This window comes from Triticum aestivum, chromosome 1B (assembly GCF_018294505.1).
Source record: "Triticum aestivum cultivar Chinese Spring chromosome 1B, IWGSC CS RefSeq v2.1, whole genome shotgun sequence".
In the NCBI taxonomy this organism is placed as follows: Eukaryota; Viridiplantae; Streptophyta; class Magnoliopsida; order Poales; family Poaceae; genus Triticum; species Triticum aestivum.
In genome coordinates, this window is record NC_057795.1 from 629,744,036 (window position 1) to 629,771,814 (window position 27,779).

Genomic DNA, 27,779 nt, shown 5'->3' on the forward strand with positions numbered 1-27,779 from the left:
TCTGCCATTCCGCCGAACGGGTGGCGGGCATGGCGCATGGTCGACGGGATCCCGCCCTGATCTGACGGCTGCTTCTTCGTGTTCGTGCAGCCTGGAGCCGTGTACGCGAGCCAGTCCCTCAAGTTCGCGGCGCCGGTGCACGTCGGAGACGAGGTGGTCGCGCAGGTGCAGGCGCTCCACATCAAGGCCACCGGCGCAAGGCACATGTACTACTACCACCTAGCGCCATTTTTTATCTCCTCTTCTTTCTAGCATTGCGCTTGCTGACAACTAATAGTAATGCTACATCTGCTGTGCAGCGTCAAGTTCGCCACCAAGTGCTTCATGGACGATGAGGAGACTCTCGCCATCGATGGCGAGGCCATGGCTTTTCTGCCGACACTGCAGCTCAGCGCGGAGGCAATCAAGTGACAAGTATGTTCATTAGAACCATTTGGAATAGGACGAATTTTATCTCATGACGAAACATGTCGCCTTCGCATAAGCTCCGGGCCTAGGGGACATGAGATTGCAGCTTTGTTGGTAATACTTCGTTGCAGCCTTCCTGTTATGATTAACAGCATGAGCAAAGAGTAGTAGATCACTTCAGTTTTCTGAACATTCAATTGGTTGGGTGTTCATGCTGACTGTGGTAGGAACTGAAGAATTTCAACAGAATAATTTGAACCACTAGGCATATTCAGTGGATCACTTCAGTCTGCTCCATACTATTTCTCGCTGCTGCTCCATACTATTTCTGCCGCTGCTCTGTTGTGAAGAGAGGAAGAAAGGAAATAACTCGGTCTGCTTAGTTCACAAAATAACAAATCTGAATCTTTTACATTTAAACTTAAATCTTCTAGGAACTGAAGAATTTCAACAGAATAACTTGAACCACTAGCCATGTTCAGTACTTCAGTGAACCTTGTAATGTGCTTGTATCATGTTTGTTTGAATTTTCATTGGATTGATTCTTCATTAGAGACCGACTCCAACAATTTCAGCTCTTAGCCAAACTGAGAACTGGACGTGGTTCTCACTCTCATATTGTGCTCTGAGTAGGTTTCAGGAAAGTGGGAGAAGGAACAATTGAACGTGAGAAGTAAGGCGGGGGATAATGTGCGGGAGTAGCAAAGACAGTGATCCCATATTGGCTGTAACCTGAGAAGATGTGTTCCCTCTTTCCCTCCAAAACTGAGCAGAAGCAAGTTGTACTGAGCAAAAGGAGAGCAAACAGTAAGCATCAACCCCGCGGTATTCCTTCAAAAATTTAAACTTTAAACAGCACACTTTAGATGTCTAATGGACAATTTTTACATCTGGACTCACTTCTGAAAACTCAAAATATTTCAAAATCACATACATACCATTTCAAGGAGGAAAAACAATAGAATTGATGACCGCCTTTAGGACTGACTGGCAATGAGGCATAGAACTATCAACGTTCAGCAGGACCAGTGGTGTAGGCATCATAACTCAAGTTCGGGTCATCACCGCTGCTACCGATGTGGAAGCCGTTGTTTGTGTTGCCTCCAACACGCCCATTCTCTAGCTCGACACATTCCTGCAATTGTGCCACCACGTCGGTCATGGTGGGACGCTGCACCGAGGCTTGTGCAGTGCACTTGAGTGCGATGTCCGCAACCTTCCACACCCCGTTGACATCGTAACCACCACGCATGCGTTCGTCCACCACACCCTCAATGTTGGCCCGCGCTAGTCGCTGGCGCACCCACTGGATTATGTTGACGGGCACCGCAACCTGTAGGATAGCCGGCTTTCCTGTAACTAGCTCCAGCAGTACGACACCAAAGCTATACACGTCACTCTTTGCTGTTGGCTGCATCGTCGCCTGGTACTCTGGATTAACATATCCGGGTGTGCCAACAAATGTGTTCATGGATACGTGGGTTTCATTGTCATTGCTGAAGGCCTTGGACAAGCCAAAGTCAGCAATCCTAGCCTCCATCTTTGCGTTCAATAGGATGTTGGTTGCCTTCACGTCTCTGTGGATGAGGGACGGGTAGCATCCCTTGTGTAGGTACTCTAGCCCTGGACATCACCAGACCAGCCAGTGCTTAGGTTCTTGAGAAGTGAGAACACTAAACATCAATAGCAAACTAGTAATATAATCTGGATCCACATATGTACCTTGTGCAGATTCAAGTGCGATGCGGAGTCTCTGTGTCCAAGTCAAACATGCTCCATTGCGGTTACTTCCTGCAAGTAGATTGGCACTGGAACGTGAATAACAACTGATTTTTTTCAGTTCGAAGTGCTCAAGTAATAATATATCGCCTCGTGGGAATTCAAGTCTAGAGCTAATGTTTTCTCTGAAGAAACACTGAACAGTCTGAAGCTATAATGCTACACAACTCGCAGACCTTCAATGTGCTCTTGCAGTGTTCCTTCAGACATGTACTCATAGATGAGTGGCATGTACATGTACTCCCCATCCTTGCCGTAGCCTATCATGGAGACCAGATTCTTGTGATGAATCCGGGACAAATTTTGAGCCTGCACGATGTTCATAACTTATCAAATTTCACTCCTTAATTTCATGACACACATTTATGCCCTTGAACATCAAGTGCAGTGAAAAAGAATCCACCTCTTTGCTGTTGGCTGCATCGTTGCCTGGTACTCTGGATCAACATATCCGGGTGTGCCAACGAGCGTGTTCGTGGACACGTGGGTTTCATTGTCATTGCTGAAGGCCTTGGACAAGCCAAAGTCAGAAATCCTAGCTTCCATCTGTGCGTTCAATAGGATGTTGGTTACCTTCACGTCTCTATGGATTAGGGGTGGGTAGCACCCCTTGTGTAGGTACTCCAGTCCTGCATATCACCAGATCCACCAGTGCTGTTATTGAGAATGCTATAAACATCCAATAGCAAGCTAGTATAGTAATATAATCTGCATTCACATATGTACCTTCTGCTTATTCAAGCGCAATTTGGAGTCTCTGTGGCCAAGTCAAACAGGCTCCATTGCGGTTGCTTCCCGCAAGTAAGTTGACACTGGAACATGGATATCAACTCTTTTATTTTTCAGTTCGAAGTGCTCAAGTAACAATATATCACCTTGTAGGAGCTGAAGTCTAGAGCTAATGTTTTCTGTAAAGAAACACTGAACAATCTGAAGCTATAGTGCTACACAACTTGCATACCTTCAATGTGCTCTTGCAGTGTTCCTTCAGACGTGTACTCATAGACGAGTGCCATGTACTCCCCATCCTTGCAGTAGCCTATCATGGAGACAAGATTCTTGTGATGAATCCGAGACAAAATTTTAGCCTGCACAATGTTCATAACTTATCAAATTTCAGTCCTTAATTTCACAACACACATTTGTGCCCTTGAACATGAAGTGACTGAAAAAGAATCTACCTCTGCGAGGAACTCCTTGACTCCTTGATTGGAAGAATGCGACCGCAACTTCACTGCTACCTGGGTGCCGTCCTCCAAGAAGCCGTCGTAGACGTACCCAAACCCTCCCCGACCAAGCACTCGCTGGAAGTTGTTTGTTATCATCTGAAGCTCCTTGTATGTGAACCGGCGACTCTTGAGTCGCAACGAACCATCCCCACAGACATTGTTTACTATTGCATAGCTCGTCGCCATCTCATTTTGCGGCTTCACGGAGTTGCTCACTGATCCTTCATAGAAAAGGGATGGCACGTCTGTTAGGTGTTAGCTATGTTCACTCATTGTGGAAAAACCAGAGAATTGGCGTGCTCATGCCAAAGCCTCACCTGGCTTTTTCCGTCTTACAAAACAAAAAAGTAGTACCACCAATGCTATCACCAGAATCACAGCCACAGGAACCACAATGTAAATGACCAACATGTTGCTCCTTGTAGTTTTAGCAGGCTGGCATGAATTGCCGTTGGCGCACAGGTTTGATTGTTGTCATATCTAGCGAGAAATCAACATGTTTGGTGAAATTTATCAACTACTCCTTCCATTTCTAAATATAAGATTTTTAGAGATTTCAATAAAGACTACATACAAATGTATATAGACGTATTTTATAGTGTAGATTCACTTGTTTTTCTTCGTATGTAGTCCATATTGAAATCTCTAAAAAGGCTTATATTTAGGAACGGAGGGAGTACTACACATGAGCTATGCAGAAAGGGGCGAACTTACCTTAGAATCAGGGAGCCATCTTGAACTCTTTTGAGAAGTCCAGAGGGAATTGATCCACTGAGCTGGTTGGCTGTACAAAATAATATTAGCATGACTCAAAAGTAATTTGTGGGAAAGGATCAAAATTTTACAAAACTTGCTCAACTTACAGAACAGTCAATGAAGTCAACTGCGAAAGGGCATCTGGAATTGAGCCTGTCAAGTTATTGTTTGACTGATACCTGAAACATATGAAAATAAAACTCTGAAACCACCTTTATTCAAGAACAGGAAAACTACACATAAATCTTCTCCAGAAAAAACTATAAATGCGGCCAAAATAGACCAAGAACTCCTCCTCACAAGTATTTGACAGCCTTGATATCTGCAAACGAAGCCGATATATCACCATCGGTGCCACTTGAGGACAGGTTTCTGCACGATATAAATAGCCCAGTGGAGCAGTTTCATGTAGTCATGTAATATACTCCAATATATCTCTGTTAATTCTGTCACCAACAAAGTCAGTACAGTACTACTCCCTCTGTACGCTAATGTAAGATGTATTTTGCTTTCTTATAATTCGAATGTATATAGGCATATTTTAGTGTGTTTGTTCGCTCATTTCAGTCCATATGTAGTCCATATTGAAATCCAAAAAGACCTTACATTTGTGAATAGAGTCCATATTGAAACCCAGCCTTTTTTACCAGCACCAAACAAACATGCTAGGATAATCTTCTCTATGCAAGACCAAGGGCAAAACAAATAACTGTTAACCATTAACCAATAGCTTATTTTCCATCCTCTATGTGGAGATAATCCATGGTAGCACTATATAGCATGTGAGCCTGGCTGGCCTTCTCTCCCTTTGGCTGTTGCTTTTCCAGGTAGGTGAAAATCGGTCTAAAATAATCAGTCATGTTTTCTCACCGTCGAAAGCAAGTCGTACTGCACAAAAAAAAGGGTGACTGGAACAACAACAAATTCCAGGCACCCGTGTCATAGACGCTCCCAACATTAAGACAGATGCTGCAAGATATTAATTACTATTGTGCACAATGATAGTAATTTACATGCTAACTGAAAGCTGCCGACGACACACTGAGACCAAACACAAAACAAAGACCCACTAGTTCACTCTGAGACCATGGAGATGAACACATCTCGTGACTAGAAAATTATTATCCAAGGGGAGATTTCTAACTTTTCATTTTCTTTGTCTTTTGCTTCTCAAGCACCAAATCTGAAAACAGCGAGACACATTGATGAATGATAAGAGGCGGCGATCTACTGGTCCATCCTCATGATGCAGCGCAGGCCCTCCCCCTTGAGCATGAGGTCGAACGCCGTGTTGATCTGCGAGAAGGGCACGCTGTGTGTGATGAACTTCTCCAGCTCCAGCTCCTTCCTCATGTACATCTCGACCACTTCCGGGAGGTCGGTGCGCGGCTTGTAGTTGCCGAAGAAGGTGCCTTTGAGGGTCCTCTCGTTGAGGAAGTTCATTGGGTAGGTCTTGAACACTGCCTCCTTGTGCGGCACGCCCACCAGCACGGCCACACCCCATCCCTGCATCCACCAGATTGCAACATTCAGTCTAAACTCTTCTAAAGCAGAACCTGTGATTAATTATCGTTGGAGTGCAGATTATTTATAGTAGGTATAGTGCGGGTTACGTACATCATGGACGCATTCGAAGGCGGCGATCATGGCGTCGATGTGGCCAGTGCACTCGACCGCCCGGTCGACTCCACCATTGGTCATCTCGACAAGCACCTGGAGAGCATCATTGAACAGTGAGTTTTATCATATCTGAAGATTGAACTAAGGGAAAAATCTTTACTGAGGGACATGAACAACAGACCTCTTGCACGGGCTTAGTGTGGTCCTTTGGGTTCACAAAGTCTGTGCATCCAAATTTCTTAGCTAAAAAATAATGTAGTACATGTTGTTAGGTTCAGTGTTCTATCAATCCAAAAACATTTGCCAACATGTTGTTAGGTTCAGTGTTCTATCAATCCAAAAACATTTGCCAAGACATCCTTGTTTTCAGACTATTGTACCTTGTTCGTATTTTGCAGGGTTCAAATCCACACCAATGATCCTTGATGCCCCAGCCATCCTAGCCCCTTCCATGGCCTGTCCATGTCAAAAGCATACAGTCATTATTTATGGTGCACATAATTCTCTTCAGCCTGAAAAAATATGGCGTGGAAGAAAAACTCACAGCAAGTCCTACAGCTCCAAGACCGAAAATTGCCACCGTGGAACCCTTCTTTGGTTTTGCGACATTGAGCGTGGCGCCAAGTCCTGAAGAGAAAACGACAACTCAGCAACTAATCGAGGCATCCTAAACCATTGTGCTTGATTTGGAAACAATGGCATGTGACGAGCTATTATATCAGTCTTACCAGTAGAGATGCCACAGCTGAGAACACAAACTTTGTCGAGGGGCGCCTCGGGGTTGATCTTCGCGAGGCAACCAACATGGATGACGGTGTACTCGCTGAAGGTGGAGGTCCCGACGAAGTGGAAAATCGGCTTCCCGTTGATGGTGAAGCGAGACTGCCCATCGCCGATCATCACGCCACGATCCACGTTGATCCTGAGGAGATCACAAAGGTTGCTCTCCTCTGACTTGCAGTGGGCACAGTCCTTGCACTCGCCGGTGAACACTGGGAGGACATGGTCACCCGGCACAAGCTTGGTCACGCCCTCTCCGACGCTCTCCACGATGCTGCGGCAAAGAAGCTATTTGGTGAAAAGAGGTGCCAAAAAGGATAATCTATGAAGAGCAAACATGCTGAGGAGATTAACTGGTCCAAAACTATATGATTGTAAAGAGCAGTTTATGATGTGAACTTGTGTCATGGATGACGTTTCCCATGATGCTTCATAGTATGTTTAATCCCATTGGTAATAAAATATGATCACTTGCTTTATGTAGGGTATGAATCTAATACCACTGACAGAGATCAGTACTCAGGATGACTACAATTAGAAGCCAGAGAGAATAAACTACGTATGATTTAGGATTCAAGATTCCTCCAAGCAACAAAACTGAAACATAATAAGACAAGAAAGAGAGGATGAATATATACCCTCCAGCTTCATGGCCCAAGATCCTAGGGAAAACCGGAGTTTGACCCTGCACAAATCCAAGAAAATTTAATTAGCCACTGCCTCACTGATGCATCACAACAATTTACCCAACAGGAAAACACAAAACCGTGAGATACGTATACAGTAATTGTATGTGTGGATACCTTGGCTTCCCAGAAGTAGACGTCGGTGTGGCAGAGGGCGGTGTAGAGGATCTTGACGCGCACCTCCATGGCCTGCGGCGGCGCCACCTCCACCTCCTCGATCGACAGCGGCTTCCCGGCCTCCCATGCCACCGCCGCTGCAACCAAGCGCACAATTCAGATCTCCATCCGTCCACAAAAGATCGACCAAAAATCAGATGAAACCAACTGCATGCTACCCCAGAAACAAACCTTTGCACTTGATCACCTTCCCGGCAGTCGCCATCCCTGTCGCTAGTTGAAGAAGAGACACAAAGATGGATCTCTGTCGCTGTTTCTGCTTTGCGGTTCGTTGCTAGTAGATTTTGGCGAGGAACGAAGGCCGGGCTGAGACCTGTATATATACTGCTGGCGCTGGAGGAATCGGCGGGTAATTAAGGTGAGGCTTGGAGTGCAAGCGGGGAAAGAAGAAGAAGGTGTCCGGCTGTCTGCGGCTCTGCGCGCGTGTCCGCTGGTTTCGAAATTGGCCCCGTGTGGTATCTGGTATGTGGAAAACGTTGTGACGTGATCAATGGGCTACAGGTCGACGGTAGGCGAGGATGAGTAAAAAACCAGCGCTGAGGCCGGAGAGGGCTGACTTGGTGACCAAAACCAGGGCGACTGAGAAAGGGAATCGTTTGTAACCGGCGCACCGGCCGAAAACTCGGCCGGTCGCTTTCCCACGCGCATACGAAGGAAGCAGTGGCCCCATGCAAACCCACTCCCATACCTTATCTTCTCTCGTTCCTTTTTTTTCTCAACCACTCGTTCTTCCTTTGTTCTTCCTCCTTTGCTTTCTCCTCCCCAATCCTCTCTCTCCTGCAGCTACAACGATCACCATTGCCGCCCTACCGACACCGGCTCAGCAAAATACTGCTGCCACGCCCTGCCGCGACTCATTGGATGTTGCGTCCAGCAAGCCAAAAAGCTTCAACCACCCCTGCAGAAGCTGCAACCTCAAAATCCAAGAGTTGTGCATGGATGCTGAAACCTGTGATGGCCGGACTTACATGGAGGCGACCACCTTCACCACTACAGTCACTTTTTATACACCCCACAGCATCCAGATGCTGCAACTGTAGTGTCCAACTGCTGGAACCACGGTGACCAGATGCTGGAAGCTGGCAGCTGCCGATGGTGACCACACATGACGGGGGGAGTGCTACAACCATGACATCCAAATGCTGGAACTGTGATGCCGAGAAGTTGGAACCATGTTGGCCTTTTGCTACATGCATTCACAGCGGAGCTTCAATGGCACTGCGCAACAAGGGGAAGCTGCAACCGTAGTTGGATTTTGCTACTACCGGCGAAGCTTTTTGGTACATCCATCAGGCGGAGCTACGACCTCGCGACAACGACAACGACGATTTGCTGCAACCATAGTAGGATTTTGCTACTACCGTTGGAGGTTTTTGCTACATCCATGTAAGGCGGAGCTGCAACCTCGCTAAGGCGGTGACGGCCTTTTGCTGCACCCGTAGTTTGATTTTGCTACTGCCGGTGAAATTTTTTGCTACATCCATTCAAATGGCGTTGATTGACCCACGGCCGTCGTCGACGTATTTTCCTGCAGCGAGCATCAATGGCGAGGGCGGCAGAGCTACAGTCGTCGTCGTCAAGGGCTGCAACCGCAGGTGGAGCTGTTGCATGGGTCGATCGAGGCGACAACGAGGCTGGAAGGATGGGGGACCGGTGACGAGGACGGCCGGCGAGGGCGGGGTCCGGCGGGCGACGAGGAAGACCAACGAGGGTGGGGACTGACCACGAGGACGACCACCGGAGGGGACGGGAGGCGCGGTGCTGCGCTCCCCGAGCGGGAGATGTGGATCCAGGCCGACTGCCCAAGGAAGAAGAAGCTGGGGGCGATCTATTTTTTCTTTTTTTTTCCTGGATCCAACGGACGCGCGGCTCAGACCCAACGGGCTGGGCTGGACCGGCCGAACCTTTCGGCCGGTGCGCCGGCGCGTATAAGCGCCCACTGAGAAAACCAACCACGAAAACAACAGCTCGGGTCGTCCTCGTTTTGTAACGGTCCACGGGAGTCCCTATTCACGGCATTCTGCTGCATTTTTTAGAGGTCCCTTTTTTTTGCGGGGGAAATAATTTGTACGTATTACTCAAACCAAACTAGAGAAATATGATGCAACTCTCAATGTATTGACGGGTGCATATACACAAGTATATATAGTACATAGGGCAAGCCATATCCTCAACTATACACAAGGAGGAGACTTGGAGTACAACACTACATGTGCTAAATACATATCTCAACATCCCCCGCAGTCGAAGCGACACCGTTGTTGACGCAGAGACTGGATCGGAATTCCTCGAAAGACGTTGTAGGCAAGCCTTTGGTCATGATATCGGCAAACTGTTGGGAGATGGGAACGTGCAGAACACGAACATGGCTGTCGGCGTTCTGGGAACGGGGTCCCCAGACTTGCCTGCCTGCGGCCTGCGGCGTGGCTCAAGCAATGGCCCAGTGCGGCCCATCTTCATCAACTCAAGCTCAAGACCCTCGCGAGGGGCCAAGCCTCGCGGGGCGGATGACAGGAAGCTTCCTCCGGAACAGCCTCGTCAGGCTGGCTCGCGAGGAGGCGGAGAGATCAAGGTAGGGGTACCTCGCGAGGTGCCCGTGACGCAAGCCATGACGATCGAGGGCAGGCGGGCGCCAGGCGGGCGCCGGCCTGCGCAGTGTCATTGTTTCCCCTTTGATGCAAAGGGAGCAAGCACAGGCCAAGATATCAGCCAAAGGCTACCATTTCGGTGCAACAAGACCAAGACCAGCAGAGCGGCAGGATGGAGGTCACCGTGGAGCCCAAGACGGCGTCTTCATCAGAGTCTTTGGCAGGCTAGGACCAACTTTAGTCAGGATAAGTGTACTAGATGTTCCCCTTCAAAATGGCCAATTGTTGGCGCCCTTCCCGCTCAATATTTGGGAAGAGGACCAGGGCCTCTCACTCTATATATAGGGCTAACCACCATAGTATAGAGGCAGCTGGAATCAACCCCTCCAAAGGGACAACACCACCGCAAGAACACCCCTTGCGAGGCTGTTCTTCTCTTATATTGTTCATCATCAGCCCCCGAGGCAATCCACCACACCACAAACTAGAGTAGGGTATTACACCACAACGGTGGCCCGAACTAGTATAAACCTTGCGTCCCTTGTGTTGTTCATCGTGTAGACTAGATTCCGAGCGAGGCTTCGAGACGTGAGTCAGTAGGGGAGAGATCTTCGCGTGCACCCCAGAGTTCGAACCTCAATGGTCTGCCGGTACCCGAAATCCGACATTTGACGCGCCAGGTAGGGGTGCGCCGGAATCCTTCTTCCACCGCCTCGCGCCCCATCGCTTCGTCGTTCTCATGTCCGACGACCCGAGGCCAACGCCGATCGCTGGGCGACGTGGCCCGCCCACGCCGTGCTGCCCGCCTAGGGCGACCTCAACCTTGTACCCCAGGCAGTTCGCGCTCCGCAGGGCGCTGTGGGGCACGGGCGACGCGGCCAAGCGCCGCCTGCCCTCACGCCGCGGCAGGTGCGGTCAGCAGCGAGGGCCTCAAGCCACGCCGCGGCCACAACGCCGCACACCCGATGGGAGCAGGCGAACTCAAGGGCCGCGCTCACAGTAGCCCGAGAACTGCTACGGTGCAGGCTGCTGGAGGGCGGCCACGACGTGCTGCTAGAGCGAGTGGCCGAGCTCCTGGGCTCCGCCGCCTCGAGAGCTCATCCCTTCTCCGTCCAGCTGCCACCCCAGATCCAGTGCGGGCCGTATGGTGGCCCCATACGTGTCCGCTCAACTCAGAGCGGATTCCAAGGCCTCCCCAACGCCAACCTGGCCATCAGCACCGGGCGACAAGCAGTGGCGGCTCCACCTCCGGCCGGCGAGGGAGCGCACGCTGCAGCCTACGGCCTCGGTGGGCCGCCGCGCTACCACCCCCAAGACAACGGTTCAAGCGGGACTGCGTGTCTTATGGGGCACTACGGCGAAGCCCTCGGGGCGGTGGCCCCAGAAGCCTATGTGCCCCACATGGTGGATAAAGATTGCGCGTTGGAAGAAGACCATGGCTCATTCCTCGGGCCAGGCTGGGGCGAGGAGGCGCCAGAAGCTGAGCTCTTTCGGGAATCCCAAGAGAGCCTCGACAACCGCGCTGGTGGCGGCAACTATCGGGTACCGCTAATTCCTCAGGAGCAAGCTTATGGTAACCATGGGTCGCAGAAGATACAGGTCGCCGCAACAGATGGCTGCCCCAATGCTGCAGCCTCCTACCCTCAGGAGGAGGGCACCGGGGGCTGTAGGAGAGGGGCCGAGACCCGGGCTCGCCTCCGCGGCGCTCGGAGCAAGGCGTTCTCAGGAGGTAGGCCCTCTGCCGGGGAGGTGCCTCAGGGTCTGCCCCCGGCAGAGGACCCGTGGTCGTCGGGGGAACCGCTGGCGACCGCTTTATCCCATCGGCGTCGTCCTTGGTCTCCGCCGCCGTCGGTAGCGATAGAGTGTGGCGCAAGGCGGGGCCCTCGTCTGGCAGCAAGGCCGGTACCTGTGAAGAAGGCCCAGTGCCTGTGAAGCTCGCCACCCGTGACACTCTCACGTAATAATGAGTGGGGCTGTACACGCCCCGGAGTCTTCGGAGAGCCGCCCTCGGGCCTCGGGGGGCTCCCTCCCACGCCCAGTGGCAGCACTTAGCTCCGCGTTGGTGAGAAGATGTTGAAGACTAGACTAGGTGCCGGACGCGGCTTTTTGCTTTTTACCTTTTTCTCTGTTGTCAAGTTTCTTCGATTTGAATTTAAGTTGGATTTGAGCTTGAGACTTGCGTGTGTTCGGGGAAGGGGTGTTTAGTCTCGTTCGAGCAATCTCTCACGTTTTGGTTTCAGCTTTGCGTCCAAAGTTAGCGTCAGCTACCTCCCCTCGCGACCCCCTCGCGAGCCGGGCCGGGCCAGGCACGTCTACCATCCGAACCGTTGTCGCCGCACCCTCTTAGGAGGTTCTCATCGCAGGATCAATGGGTTCACCCAGAAGACCCTCTAGGCACTGCGACCCACGCAGACTCGCTCGGGACCCGTCCGGGCCAAAGGTAAACAAGTCAGCTGGCCCATCGCGGGACAGGTGGCTCAACACACATGCGGCGTTATGTCTACAAGTGCACTAGCTGCAAACCTTTACACGAGGGGCTCCCCCTCCCAAAATGCTCTGACAACCTTCAGGGCCGAGCCCGAACTCTTTCCGCGCAGGGTAAACAGCGGAGGTGACACGCGATCAATCAAACAAACCTCCCAATTCATCTTTGGGAGCACCTCTAGAGGCATCACTTGCGTCACTGGCCTCACCATCACCCACGTCATCGCCGTCATCCGCATCATGCTCGTTCACAACTCCGCCTTCATCGGCGGCCACAACCACGCCGTCGTCATCAGTGGCGAAGGCCCTAACGAGGGCGTCCACGTTGTCCTCCACACACTGCGCCAGATCGCCCCGGATGGCTACGGGCACCGGCGCGATGGCGACATCAAAGTCGAAATGGGGGTCCCTGTCCTGAAGATAACTGAAGACGCGGGAGAAAGCACGTCCAAGCAGGGCTCGGCTGCTCTCTTCAACAAGCCTGTGGGCCCTGTCAGAATAGGTCTCCAGCTGCGTCACCACATCTGTGAAGAACCGGAGGTTGCCAACGTAGTTGATTACACGAGGCTCCGCAACGGCCGCCTCGCAGATGTTGCCCAGGGCCGCGTTGGCCCTTTCCCTGAGTGTTCGAAGCATGGGGCCATGCACATGCTCCAGAGTCTGCCGCTGACGGATCTTGTCCTCATTCTGCCGCGCAACGGCCTCGGCGCCGTCGACCCTCTGTTGGAGAAGAAGCAGCTCGGCGCAGGAAGAAGCCAGCTCCGCCTGCGCTGCGCCGAGGGCAGCCGCGGAGGAATCCGCAGGCCACGTCACTTCAGTCAGCTTGGCCCTGAGGGCAGTGGTCCTGCCTTCAACTTCGGCCCTGATCAGCCCCAACCTCCTCTCGTACTCCCGCTCAAGATTCAAGCGAGCTCCCTCCACGCGACGGTTGACTTCTTCTTGGACACGAGCCTCCCTCGCGTCAACTTCGTCCTCCGCCTGGGTCACCAGGCGCTCCCTCGTCTCCAACCACTCGAGGTCGAGGTTACGCTCGGCGGCCTCCAATGCCAGCACCTCCTCACTCCTCAGGATCTCCGCCTCGTCATCGAGTCCCCCCTTCAGCGATAGAAGGGCCGCCTGGTGCAACTCCACTTGCCGCTCCAGAGAGTTGCTCCAGGCCTGGAGCTCCCACGCGCGCTCCTCTACAGCCTTGCGCCGTTGGTCTGCTTCCGGGGCCTCCTCGACGGCTTGGGAGCAGGCCTCCCCCGAGGCCACCAGCGACGCTTCATCCTTCGCGTTTTCAAGATCACGTTGGTGGCGCACAAGGCCGACGGCCACCTTCAGCTTGCACCTCTCATCGGCAAGGCGCAGGCCTTCGGCCGCGAGGCGCCCAAGCTAATTCACCGCGTCCGCCGCCTTCTGAAGGAACTCTCGACGAAGGGCGCTGCGCTCCCGAGCGCGCCTAAGCACGTCTTCCGCGTTGTCCTATGCCCCTGGCGCATGAGGAGGGCCATGAGGCAGCACACCCCCTCTCGGTAGGGGGCTGGGGGTTGGCGCCCCCATAATCGCCGGACGGGCCCCGCCATGGATCCAGCCCGACGCTAGTTCGTCCCCCAAGGAGGAACTCAAGATCGACTTCAGCCAGCCACCGTCCACGACTAAAGGGGGAGCGCGGGGCAGGCTGGCAGTGCCCTAGGAGAGCTCGCGAAGGAGGGGCACGAGGCGCGGAGGATCAAGATGCTTCGCAGTACGTCCTGCTTCTCCAAGCAGCACCACGGCAAGGGCGGTACTCGAGCTCGGGGCGCTCAAAATCGGCGGAGAAGGTGAAGCTTGAGGGGATGACTCCCCAGCCGTCTCCATCAACTCGGCGGGAAGGGCCCTGAAAGGCTATGATCAGTTGAAGCAACAGAAAAGTAAGGAATTGAGAAAGAAGAGGACTTACTAGTCGATGGCGAAGTACTTCCTGCACTTCAATGGGCGGCGGGGGCGATCATTGCCACCCGAAGCCTCCTTCCTCTTGCGGAGGGCCTCGAAGTCTATGCGGAACCGGCCTAAGCGCCTGACACAAGGGTCGGTCAGCGGCGTGGAGGAGGCGTCAAGGTGATCGGCCTGGGACACGCCGCCAGGCGCCGCCTCATGAAGGACGGCCGGGGCCTCGGGAGCCTCAGCCTCAGGAGCTGCAGGCCGCAACTCCTTGCCCGCCACCGCTGCAGGATGGGCTTCGGGGGATGCCACCCCCGGGGATTCGCGCGGCATCAGCATCTCGACAACAACCCCCTCAGCTCCTGGCGGTCCTTGTCTCCCAGCTCCATCACCTGAGGCAGGACCATCGTGGGCAACCGGGAGAGCAACCACAACATCTGGGTTCTTGTGGGGCCCTGTGAGGCCGACTAGGCGCATCCCCCATTCGTCGAAGCTAGGCATCTTCTTCACAAAATCGGCCCTACCCGAGCAAAGGTACAAGAGGGAAGCCCCGTGCCCAAGGCTGCCTGGGGAAGGATCGTCAGTCAGGACCCTGAGCACCGTCCTCAGCACTTCGGGCGCCAGATCTTCCTCCTGGAGCCTCATGCGGTCTTCATGCCCCGCAAAGGCCCACATCCGGCGGGAATGACGCTGGAGAGGAGCAATGCGACGTTGAAGGAACTCCTTCACCACCTTGGGCGCCGTCACATCGAGCGCCCCCAAATTCCGGAAGCGACGCCAGACGAAGGCGAGCTGGGGGCTCGTGAGCATCTCATGACCCCAGCCCAAGTTGGGGCAGCGGGCGAGGTTGGGTGCGAGAGCAGGGGGCTGGGCACTCCGACATCCACATACAGCCACCGCTCTCGGAACCTGGCCGTAGGAGGAGCAAGGCTGAAATCGATCCCCGAAGCAACCGTCTCCGGCACGGCGAGGAAGCTCACGCACCCCGAGCATTGAGTGGGGTCGCTCAGGCGTAGAGAGAAGAAATGGTGCAGGAGGGCAACAGAAGGAGGAATGCCCACCATGGCCTCGCAAACAAAGGCGAAAACAACAAGGAGAGTAATGGATTTGGGACCAAGGTGCATCATGTGGATCTGATAATGGGAGAGCACCGCATTGAAGAAAGCAGAAAAGGGGGGAACCAGACCCGCCCACAGGGCATCAGCAAAGAATCGGACCTCTGTGACGACCCTGTCGAAGGAGGAGTGAGATGCAGGTCAGACCGTCGTCCTCCCGCACTCGTTGAAGATGGAGGCGAGAGCAGAGCGGACCTTGTCCAAGGCTTCAGGGTTGAGTATGATTGACCGATCGACGGCGGGAGCCGCTGCCGGAGGCGAGCGCGGCGAAGGCGCGGGCTTCTTCCCCTTTTCCTTCTTCATTGGTGCCATGGCGACGGAAAGGGGCGAGAGTTCGAGTCGGATTGGAGGCGGAGGTTGGAGCTCGAGGAAGAAGGAAGGACGGGGGACACGCAAACGGTGAAAAGGGAATGACTGTGTGCAACCATGGGTCCGCCTAGCTTGGCGCGTAATGAGGGGCGTGGCGAAACGAAGACGCCCACATCCAATCATCCGCCACGCGGCGCCCAAGGCCGCAGGCTGTTGGGGCCCGCGGCGCTTCGCACTTGCCCCTTCGCTTCTCTGCTAAGCCAAGTCCGGGCGCGCCTTGGGCCGGGGGCTACTGTCGGCGTTCTAGGAACGGGGGTCCCCAGACTTGCCTGCCTGCGGCCTGTGGCGTGGCTCAAGCAATGGTCCAGTGCGGCCCATCTTCATCAACTCAAGCTTAAGACCCTCGCGAGGGGCAAAGCCTCGTGGGGCGGACGACAGGAAGCTTCCTCAGGAACAGCCTCGTCAGGCTGGCTCGCGAGGAGGTGGAGAGATCAAGGCAGGGGTACCTCGCGAGGTGCCCGTGACGCAAGCCATGACGATCGAGGCCAGGCGGGCACCGGACGGGCGCCGGCGTACGCAGTGTCCTTGTTTTCCCCTTTGGTGCAAAGGGAGCAAGCACATGCCAAGGTATCAAGGAAAGGATACCATTTTGGTGCAACAAGACCAAGACCAGCAGAGCGCCAGGATGGAGGTTACCGTGGAGCCCAAGACAGCGTCATCATCAGAGTCTTTGGCAGGCAAGGACCAACTTTAGTCAGGATAAGTGTACTAGATGTTCCCCTTCAAAATGGCCAATTGTTGGCGCCCTTCCTGCTCAATATTTGGGAAGAGGACCAGGGCCTCTCACTCTATATATAGGGCTAGCCACCATAGTATAGAGATAGCTGGAATCAACCCCTCCAAAGGGACAACACCATCGCAAGAACACCCCTCGCGAGGCTGTTCTTCTCTTGTATTGTTCATCATCAGCCCGTGAGGCAATCCACCACACCACAAACTAGAGTAGGATATTACACCACAACAGTGGCCCGAACTAGTATAAACCTTGCGTCCCTTGTGTTGTTCATCATGTAGTCTAGATTCCGAGCGAGGCTTCGAGATGTGAGTCGGTAGGGGAGAGATCTTCGCGCACACCCCAGAGTTCGAACCTCAAGGGTCTGCAGGAACCCGAAATCCGACATTTGGCGCGCCAGGTAGGGGTGCGCCGGAATCCTTCTTCCACCGCCTCGCGCCCCATCGCTTCATCGTTCTCATGTCCGGCGACCCGACGGCCAACGCCCATCGCTGGGCGGCATGGCCCGCCCACACCGTGCCGCCCGCCCAGGGCGACCTCAACCTCGTACCCCAGGCAGCTCGCGCTCCGCAGGGCGCTGTGGGGCACGAGCGACGCGGCCAAGTGCCGCCTGCCCTCACGCCGCGGCAGGTGCAGTCAGCAGCAAGGGCCTCAAGCCACGCCGCGGCCACATCGCCGCACATCCGACGGGAGCAGGCGAACTCAAGGGCCGCGCTCACAGTAGCCCGAGAACTGCTACGGTGCAGGCTGCTGGAGGGTGGCCACGACATGCTGCTAGAGCGAGTGGCCGAGCTCCTGGGCTCCGCCGCCTCGGGAGCTCATCCCTTCTCCGTCCAGCTGCCACCCCAGATCCAGGGCGGGCCGTATGGCGGCCCCATACGTGTCCGCTCAACTCAGAGCGGATTCCAAGGCCTCCCCAACGCCAACCTGGCCGTCAGCACCGGGCGACAAGCAGTGGCGGCTCCACCTCCGGCCGGCGAGGGAGCGCACGCTGCAGCCTACGGCCTCGGTGGGCCGCCGCGCTACCACCCCCAAGACAACGGTTCAAGCGGGACTGCGTGTCTTATGGGGCACTACGGCGAAGCCCTCGGGGCGGCGGCCCCAGAAGCCTATGTGCCCCACATGGTGGATAAAGAGTGCGTGTTGGAAGAAGACCATGGCTCATTCCTCGGGCCAGGCTGGGGCGAGGAGGCGCCAGAAGCTGAGCTCTTTCGGGAATCCCAAGAGAGCCTCGACAACCGCGCTGGTGGCGGCAACTATCGGGTACCGCTAATTCCTCAGGAGCAAGCTTATGGTAACCATGGGTCGCAGGAGATACAGGTCGCCGCAACAGATGGCTGCCCCAATGCTGCAGCCTCCTACCCTCAGGAGGAGGGCACCGGGGGCTGCAGGAGAGGGGCCGAGACCCGGGATCGCCTCCGCGGCGCTCGGAGCAAGGCGTTCTCAGGAGGTAGGCCCTCTGCCGGGGAGGTGCCTCAGGGCCTGCCCCCGGCAGAGGACCCGTGGTCGTCGTGGGAACCGCTGGCGACCGCTTTATCCCATCGGCGTCGTCCTTGGTCTTCGGCCGCCGTTGGTGGCGATAGAGTGTGGTGCAAGGCGGGGCCCTCGTCTGGCGATATGAAGCAAGGCCGGTACCTGTGAAGAAGGCCCAGTGCCTGTGAAGCTCGCCACCCGTGACACTCTCACGTAATAATGAGTGGGGCTGTACACGCCCCGGAGTCTTCGGAGAGCCGCCCTCGGGCCTCGGGGGGCTCCCGCCCACGCCCAGTGGCAGCACTTAGCTTCGCGTTGGTGAGAAGATGTCGAAGACTAGACTAGGTGCCGGACGCGGCTTTTTTGCTTTTTACCTTTTTATCTGTTGTCAAGTTTCTTCGATTTGAATTTAAGTTGGATTTGAGCTTGAGACTTGCGTGTGTTCGGGGAAGGGGTGTTTAGTCTCGTTCGAGCAATCTCTCACGTTTTGGTTTCAGCTTTGCGTCCAAAGTTAGCGTCAGCTGCCTCCCCTCGCGACCCCCTCGCGAGCCGGGCCGGGCCAGGCACGTCTACCATCCGGACCGCTGTCACCGCACCCTCTCAGGAGGTTCTCATCGCAGGATCAATGGGTTCACCCAGAAGACACTCAAGGCAGTGCGACCCACGCATGCTCGCTCGGGACCCATCCGGGCCAAAGGTAAACAAGTCAGCTGGCCCATCGCGGGACAGGTGGCTCAGCACACATGCGGCGTTATGTCTACAAGTGCACTAGCTGCAAACCTTTACACGAGGGTCTCCCCCTCCCAACATGCTCTGACAACCTTCAGGGCCGAGCCTGAACTCTTTCCGTGCAGGGTAAACAACGGAGGTGACACGCGATCAATCAGACAAATCTCCCAATGCATCTTTGGGAGCGCCTCCGGAGGCATCACTGGCATCACTCGCCTCACCATCACCCACGTCATCGCCGTCATCTGCATCATGCTCGTTCACAACGCCGCCTTCATCGGCGGCCACAACCACGCCGTCGTCATCAGTGGCGAAGGCCCTAACGAGGGCGTCCACGTTGTCCTCCACCCACTGCGCCAGATCGCCCCGGATGGCTACGGGCACCGGTGCGATGGTGACATCAAAGTCGAAATGGGGGTCCCTGTCGTGAAGATAACTGAAGACGCGGGAGAAAACACGTCCAAGCAGGGCTCAGCTCCTCTCCTCAACAAGCCTGTGGGCCCTGTCAGAATGGGTCTCCAGCTGCGTCACCACATCTGTGAAGAACCGGAGGTTGCCAGCGTAGTTGATTACACGAGGCTCCGCAATAGCCGCCTCGCAGATGTTGCCGAGGGCCACGTTGGCCCTTTCACTAAGTGTTCCAGAGTCTGCCGCTGACAGATCTCGTCCTCATTCCGCCGCGCAACGGCCTCGGCGCCATCGACCCTTTGTTGGAGAAGAAGCAGCTCGGTGCGGGAAGAAGCCAGCTCCGCCTGTGCTGCACCGAGGGCAGCCGCGGAGGAATCCGTAGGCCGCGTCACTTCAGTCAGCTTGGCCCTGAGGGCAGCGGTCCTGCCTTCAGCTTCGGCCCTGATCAGCCCCAACCTCCTCTCGTACTCCCGCTCAAGATTCAAGCGAGCTCCCGCCACGCAACGGTCGACTTCTTCTTGGACACGGGCCTCCCTCGCGTCAACTTCGTCCTCCGCCTGGGTCACCAGGCGCTCCCTCGTCTCCAACCGCTCGAGGTCGAGGTTACGCTCGGCGGCCTCCAATGCCAGCACCTCCTCGCGCCTCAGGAGCTCCGCCTCGTCATCGGGTCCCTCCTTCAGCGACACAAGGGCTGCCTGGCACAACTCCACTTGCCGCTCCAGAGAGTTGCTCCAGGCCTGGAGCTCCCACGCGCGCTCCTCTGCAGCCTTGCGTTGTCGGTCTGCTTCCTGGGCCTCCTCGATGGCTTGGGAGCAGGCCTCCCGCGAGGCCACCAGAAACGCTTCAGCCTTCGCGTTTTCAAGATCACATTGGTGGCGCGCAAGGCTGACGGCCACCTTCAGCTTGCACCTCTTATCGGCAAGGCATAGGCCTTCGGCCTTGAGGTGTGCATCCTCGCCAGCGAGCTCTACCTCGAGCTGATTCACCGCGTCCGCCGCCTTCTGAAGGAACTCTCGACGAAGGGCACTGCGCTCCCGAGCGCGCCTAAGCACGTCTTCCGCGTCGTCCTTCGCCCCTGGCGCATGAGGAGGGCCATGAGGCAGCACACCCCCTCTCGGCAGGGGGCTGGGGGCTGGCGCCCCCATAATCGCCGGACGGGCCCCGCCATGGATCCAGGCCGGCGCCAGTTCGTCCCCCGAGGAGGAACTCAAGATCGACTTCAGCCAGTCACCGTCCACGACTAAAGGGTGAGCGCAGGGCAGGCTGGCAGTGCCCCAGGAGAGCTCACGAAGGAGGGGCACGAGGCGCGCAGGATCAAGATGCTCCGCAGGTCGGCCTGCTTCTCCAAGCAGCCCCACGGCAAGGGCGGTACTCGAGCTCGGGGCGCTCAAAATCGGCGCAGAAGGTGAAGCTTGAGGGGATGGCTCCCCAGCCGTCTCCATCAACTCGGCGGGAAGGGCCCTGAAAGGCTATGATCAGTTGAAGCAACAGGAAAGTAAGGAATTGAGAAAGAAGAGGACTTACTCGTCGATGGCGAAGTACTTCCTGCACTTCAATGGGCGGTGGGGGCGATCATTGCCACCCGAGGCCTCCTTCCTCTTGCAGAGGGCCTGGAAGTCTACGCGGAACCGGCCTAAGCGCCTGACACAAGGGTTGGTCAGCGGCATGGAGGAGGCGTCAAGGTGATCGGCGCCAAAGGGATCGGCCTGGGACACGCCGCCAGGCGCCGCCTCATGAAGGACGGCCGGGGCCTCGGGAGCCTCGGCCTCAGGAGCCGCAGGTCGCAACTCCTCGCCTGCCACCGCTCCAGGATGGGCTTCAGGGGATGCCACCCCGGGGATGCTGACAGAAGACCTGCTCCTCAGGATGACCATGGAGGAACGTGTTGGAGACGTCCATCTGATGAACCAGCCAGGCACGAGAGACCGTCAACTGTAGAATAGTGCGGATCGTCCCGGGCTTAACAACCGGAGCGAAGGTGTCGGTGAAGTCCACACCGGCGCGTTGCCGGAAACCACGAACAACCCAACGCGCCTTGTAGCGATCAAGAGTGCCGTCGGGACAAAGCTTGTGTTTGAAGAACCACTTCTCGGTGATCATGTTAGCGTGCCGGGGACGGGGAACAAGCTGCGAAGTCCGGTTCAGCTGCAAAGCGTCGAACTCCTCCTGTATGGCGGCCATCCAAAGAGGGTCGCGGAGAGCAGCCCGAACCGAGGACGACAGCGGGGAAGGAGCGGACATCGAGGCGGTGCAGACATAGTCATCCGCATAGTGGGAGCTCGGGCGGAAGACACCAGTGCGCGAGCGTGTGACGGGCCCGGCGGTCGCAGCGGCCACGGGTGGCGGCGAGGCCATGGCATCCACAGCGTCCACGGGAGAGGCGGTGGCATCCACGGCGTCCACGGGAGAGGCGGGCCGAGCTGAGGTCGATGCCGCGGCGTCGGGAGAACCAGGCAACGACGGGGCGGCGATCGCGCCAGCAGGCGACCGAGGCGGGGTCGAAGCTGCACCAGGAGAGGCCGTGCCAGGGGAGGCCGCGCCAGTAGGGGCCGACCCAGCCGACGGCCCAACAGGCGGCCCAGCATGCATGGCGGGGGACCGGGGCGATGTGGCTCCAGGCGACGAGGGCGTCAAGCCGTAGGAGGGAGCCGTGGATGGCCCCGATCCGGATGAGGGCACCGCGGGCGGGGGTGCCAGAGCACCCAAGGCCGGCAGCGGGCGACGGCACGGAGGAGAACCCGCCGCGGGAGGGGAAGACGGTGCCACCTGTTCCTGTGCAAAGGGAAACACAAGATCATCAAAGTACACGTGCCGTGAGGTGATGACACGGTGAGACACGGGGTCATAGCAGCAATAACCCTTAGGGTTGGCCGGGTAACCAAGGAACACACGTGGAACGGAACGAGGAGCGAGTTTATGAGAGGTGGTGGTTGTGGTGTTGGGGTAGCAATGACAACCGAAAATACGGAGACCATCATAGGAGGGATGAGTGCCATATAAGAGATGGTGAGGCGCATAGTTCCAGCGCGGATGGCATGGCCGAAGGTTAAGGAGGAGGGTGGTGGTGGCGAGGGCATCTAGCCAAAACCGAGAGGGCATGTAGGCATGGAAAAGAAGGGTACGCACACACTCATTGAGGGTGCGTAGGATGCGCTCGGCACGGCCATTCTGCTGGGAGGTGTATGGACACGTGAGATGAAACACGGTGCCGTGGGAGGAAAGAAGATGGCGGATGGTGAGATTGTCGAATTCTTTCCTGTTGTCGGTCTGAAGTGCGAGTATGGGTCGCCCGAACTGTGTGGAGACATAAGCATAGAATGCAATGAGAGTGGCGGCAACAATGGATTTCCTACGAAGAGGAAATGTCCACACAAAGTGAGAGTAATCACCCAGTATAACAAGATAATAAAGATAACCAGAATTACTAGGTACTGGAGATGTCCATACATCGCTGTGAATCAACTCAAATGGAAAGGAAGAAACTGTGGAAGAGGAACTAAAAGGAAGGCGAACATGTTGCCTAACCGATAGGCTTCATAGGAGTGAGCGGCCATTTTATTACATGAAAAAGAAAAACCTCTCATTATTTGACGAAGTGAAGAAGTGCTAGGATGCCCAAGACGAGCATGCCAAAGATCGATGCCGGCAGAAAAAGCTCGAGGACCACCCGGAGATGACGGTCACTGAACTGGGTAGAGGTCGTGGGGACTGTCACAACGGTGAAGAATCATCCTGGTGCGAGCGTCCTTAACAGAAAAGCCAACTTCGTCAAATTCCACAGTTACAAAAATATCACGAGAAAGATTACGAACGGAAACTAAGTTCTGAATGAGATGAGGAGAAACAATGACATTATTAAGAGAGAGAGGTCGAGAGTTAGAAGGAAAGGGTGCCGAACTGACGTGAGAGATGGGAAGACCAACACCATTGCCGATGATGATGCGGGAGGGAGTGGAAGTGGGATGGACAGAGGAGAGGTTACCCGGATGAGCGGACATATGAGCGGTGGCACTGGAGTCCATAATCCAATCGCCGCCACCACTAGAGTAGGGTATATGCAGCGCCGCTAGAAGGGCCGTGTCGTAGTAGGGGGCACCGTACGCGCTGGGGACGCCGTACGCGCCGTAAGAGGGCGCGACAGGAGGGGTGGGAGCACCGCTGTGGGCGCCGAGAGGCACGGCCAGGAGCGCCTGGTGCGTGCTTGGGCCGGGGCCGCGGCACTGGCATACTGTATGCGTGCACGACCCCCGTCCAGGGGTTGTAGCCTCTGGCCCAGGGTAGCGGGGGCTGCTGCTGGGGATCTTGACCGCCGCTGTCGCCACATTTCCCTCCGCCTTGGCGTTGACCGCCGCGACTGCGGCGACAGTTGCCGCCGTTCCCACCATTGCGCGGTGGTTGGGGCGGCTGCGGCACCGGCGTGGGGTGCAGGACAGCCGGAGGACGGGGCGCCGAGGGTGGTGTAGAGGCGCCGGTGGAGAGGCCGGCGGCGAGAGAGGTGTGGACGGCATGGGTGCGGAGGTGCTTCATCCGCCACTCCTCAAGACGAAGATAGGCCACTGCCCGCTCGTAAGTAGGGTTGGCCATGAGGGTGAGGTTGGAGGCGGTGTTGCCGAAGTCCTCGTTGAGGCCGGCGGTGTTGCCGAAGTCCTCGTTGAGGCCGGCGGTGAGCGTCGAGAGGAGAAGCTCATCGCCCACCTTGAACCCGACGTCATTGAGCTCGTCGGAGAGGGTCTTGAGCCAGAGATAGAAGGCGTCGATGGTGGAGTCGTTCTGATGACACCCAAAAAATTCCTGCTGCAAGAAAACAATCCGTTGAAGCTTGTTGTCGGTGAAGAGGCCATTGATCTTGGTCCACACCATGTAGGCATCATCCACGTCGTGAACGACAGTGTGGAAGATGTCCGGAGAGACGGTGAGGAAGAAGAACCGGATGAGGGTGGCGTCGATGGCGAGCCGGTTGGCGTCGTGGGCGCCGGCGAAGAAATTGGCGAGACCGTCCACATGGTCACGAAGGTTGTACTCATGGAAGAGGAGATTGAAGTAGGTTTTCCAGGCATAGTAGTTTGCGGAGGCGTGGGAGAGGATGATGGGGACGTGATCGGAGACGTGGATGTCGCGGATGTTGGCGGCTTGGGGCTCATCAGGTTTGGACCCGTAGGAGGAATCAAACGGGTTGCTAGGGGTTGCGCTGGAGGAGGAGGAAGTCCCGAGGGCCGACATGGCAGCAAGGGCGGGATGGCGGCGCAGGATGGGAGCAGGAGGCTTTTAGGGTTTTGGGGAGGAGGCGGCTCGGGGTGAGAGGCGGGGCATGGCAGCGCGGGAGGGTGGAGGCGCGGCGGGGGGAGGGTTGTGGTGGGGGGAGGGAGGAGGCACGGCGGCCAGGGAGGCGATGGCGCGGGACAGCGGGAGCGGCGGCGGCCAGGAGAGGCGACGACGGCGCGACTAGGGATGGGATCGAGGGTTAGGCTGATACCATGTAGAGGAATAGGATGCAACTCTCAATGTATTGATGGGTGCATATGCACAAGTATATATAGTACATAGGGCAAGTCATATCCTCAACTATACACAAGGAGGAGACTTGGAATAAAAGAATAGATGTGCTAAATACATATCTCAACACAAACCATCTTGGCATCTGTTACAAAGTGCCAACAAGAAATCCGGACCTGAACCTAACCATACTGCAGTTCTGGACTCACTCCTACCATGCCATTGCATCACTGGCACAATTTTGACTATGCTTGGTGAGTAATACTAATTACATGATCATCATGCACATGGGCATGGATTTCTCTAAGAATGAACACATATCTTGATCTATCATCGCCTGCTCTCTGAATGAGGTATACAACTTCAAGATTGAAGATAGTCTGATTCAACAACTATAAGCAGTGGAGTCCAAACCAGCGCTAATGATAATCCTTCCTTAATAGCCAGAAGTTCTGTCTCTAGCGCATCATGGCAAAAGAATAATTGCATACATGCATATACAATGATGTTGCCAACTAAATCACGCAAAACAATGCCGCTGCCCGCATCATTAGTTGATATGAATGAGGCATCAGTATTCAATTTTACCCAACCACTATCAGGAGTTTGCCATCTAATTTCTAGTTTCTGATTACCCGTTGAGATGCCAGGCAAGGGACTTCTTGTTTTACCTTCAGAAGATATCACTCCTTTTCCTTTCACCACATCCTTCTCCGAGTGTTGCGCAATACCAAGAATAGAGGCCCTTCGACAATACCAAGAATAGAGTCCAGATAACTGATAAAAAATCTTTGTGATGCTTCAATGGGCGGAGGAGTCTCGCCGTGGACAATCTCATTTTGGCAGTGCCAAATGTGCCACAACGTCATGTACATCATAATGCGGTCCACCTCGGCAAGATCACATGAGTATATGAAAAGCCACTCAGGGCCTATATTTTGCATAAGATCAAGTCTTCGCAATCTCCAAACTTCCGACATAGCTCTCCATAAGGACTTACCATGAGGGCATTTGCATAAGGCGTGGAAGGAGCATTCCGGCTCAGTACCACAAATTGGGCATACATTAGTGACTTCCTTGTTTTTGGAGTGTTTTATAACCCAGTGGGCAAAGGATCGGTGACCAATCTCCACACAAAGGTACATACCTTAGGTGAAGCAATGCACCTCCATAACGACGCCCAGATGGCTCGTAGACCGTTCGGTGCCCTGCTCGCGGCGCCTATGGAAGGCTATTGAAGTTCGCTGAGTGCCATCGGTATGCACTTCTCACAGAGAAGATGTCATTCTTTTCCAGCGCCCTAGCAATGAATTCTTCCGCACGTCGAGGGGACGCCTTGATTTTAAGGATTTCTTCTATATCACAAGGGAGGAAGTGTTGTCAAAGTAAGTCCATCCGCCATCACTACAAAAAAAATACACTTCCGTGATGATACATGTTTGTCACAGTAGGTCGCGTTTTTTGTCATGCATGTACATCCATGACAAATTTATGACAGAATCAAGATAGTCATACATGTGCTGTCGTAGAAATGTTCCATGACATTACCAAAATTATCATCACGGAAGTGTCCACTTCCATGACGATAAATCGCGCATCACAGAAGTGCTTTCGTTAAGGGTGACCGGCACGTGGCATCCATCGTAATGGAATGCCGTTAAGCTATCGGGTCGGGTTTTGGATCCGATAACTCGTTAACAGCCCCGACCAATGGGGATTTTCCTCGTGTAAAATCATCTTTGGCTGGAGGAAACACGTGTCGGCTCACCGTTGGGACAGATGTCATCCACTCATTGGACGAAAGACGCCTATGGTACGTCGACACGTGGCACGACCCAACAGAGGCCCATTCCTGTGAAAAGGCCAGCCCAGTAAAAATTAGCAGGCCAGCCCATATAAGGCCTACTTGTGTCAGGTCCATTTAAGCCCACGACCCATACAAGATGAGCCAATTCAGCCCGTCAACGGCCTGTTAAAGATTTGACACCATTGCAGCCCATCGTCAGTTCGAGCCCGTTAACAGCCCGCTATCTATCTGGGCTCAATATCGGCCCGATGAGATTTCGGCCTGTTAACGGTCCGTTTAATGGATGGGCCAATTTTCAGGATGTACATCTTTCGTCCTTTTAGCAACCCATTTAAATGTTGGGCTAGTTTTTGGCCCGGTGTGTCTTTCAGCCTGTTGACGACCCATAAATTTGATGGGCCATTTGTTGTCAAACCTGAGTTTCGGCCTTTTAGCGGCCCATTTAAGTGCTGGGCCAATTTTCTGGCCTGGTGTCACTTTCAGCCTGTTGACGGCCCATAAATCAGTTGGGCCATTTTTAGTCGGACCTGAGTTTTGGCCTTTTAGCGACCCATTTAAGTATTGGGCCAATTCCCGGCCCTGTGTGACTTTCGGCCTGTTAACGGACCATAAATGAGTTGGGCCATTTGTAGTCGGACCTTAGTTTTGGCCCTTTAACGGCCCATGCCCTTCATGGTCCAATACAGCCCGGTTTCCCTTTCGGCCTACTAAGGGCCCACAGCACAGTTGGGCCATTTACAATACGACCTGACTTTTGGCCTCTTAACGACCCATGGTCTTCATGGTCCAGTAGAAGCCCGTTGTCTCTTTCGGCCTGCTAAAGGCCTACAAGGGCCATATGTAGCCCAAACTTAGTAATGACCTGTTAACGGCCCGTGAAATAAACTGGGGCCACCTGTTGCCCGCTTCGATGTTGGCCTGTTAATGACCCGAGAGGTAAGAGGGCCGACCATTAACTTTCGGCCTAGTAACGGCCCATTAACTTAATGGGCCCACTAAAGTTCGTAAATGTCTTTAGGCCAAATTAGATAATTTGAGCCCATTACGACGAGCAATTATGCACAGGACCAAAACCGATCACGCAAAGGTACGGCATACAGGGAATAACATTGCACATCCAGCATATATTATAGGAAATTACATCCACTGGGCAATCAAAGATTGATGCCAGTGCAAATAAATGAGCAGAACCTAACCATTTACAACGTCACAATCTGCAACCTCAGCACAAATGACACCCATA

At 54.9% G+C, this 27,779-nt stretch overlaps 2 protein-coding genes across 3 annotated transcripts in view; one reads left to right on the forward strand and one right to left on the reverse strand.

The window, feature by feature from the left end:
* LOC123143486 ((R)-specific enoyl-CoA hydratase) overlaps window positions 1-7,051 on the forward strand; it is a gene marked incomplete in the record, with an annotated part of 8,247 nt that extends 1,196 nt beyond the window's left edge. Inside the window, 5 exon segments of one of the 2 annotated variants that reach the window (XR_006470874.1) lie at window positions 91-206; window positions 300-414; window positions 1,042-1,215; window positions 5,348-5,905; window positions 6,191-7,051. Coding sequence is in view for 1 of the 2 variants with exons in the window: in XM_044562421.1 (XP_044418356.1) it covers window positions 91-206; window positions 300-411 (228 nt within the window). 2 annotated transcript variants of the gene reach the window in all.
* LOC123143478 (alcohol dehydrogenase 3) lies at window positions 5,229-7,918 on the reverse strand. The gene is made up of 9 exons (XM_044562409.1): window positions 7,607-7,918; window positions 7,376-7,512; window positions 7,211-7,257; window positions 6,521-6,846; window positions 6,337-6,419; window positions 6,173-6,248; window positions 5,974-6,035; window positions 5,790-5,885; window positions 5,229-5,678 (listed from the first exon to the last, which is right to left on the reverse strand). Exons 1-9 carry the CDS (start codon window positions 7,638-7,640, stop codon window positions 5,400-5,402), a joined length of 1,140 nt encoding a protein of 379 aa, XP_044418344.1. The 5' UTR covers window positions 7,641-7,918; the 3' UTR covers window positions 5,229-5,399.
* Between the last annotated feature and the right edge of the window lie 19,861 nt (window positions 7,919-27,779).

What these genes read in the sequence shown, in the direction of transcription:
- LOC123143478 (XM_044562409.1), bottom strand. Translation starts at nt 7,640, where the DNA reads ATGGCGACTGCCGGGAAGGTGATCAAGTGCAAAG. An exon ending in TTGGGCCATGAAGCTGGAGG is followed by an intron (nt 6,847 to 7,210) that starts GTATATATTCAT and finishes TCTTTGCCGCAG; the next exon opens with CATCGTGGAGAGCGTCGGAG. An exon ending in TTGGAGCTGTAGGACTTGCT is followed by an intron (nt 6,249 to 6,336) that starts GTGAGTTTTTCT and finishes TGACATGGACAG; the next exon opens with GCCATGGAAGGGGCTAGGAT.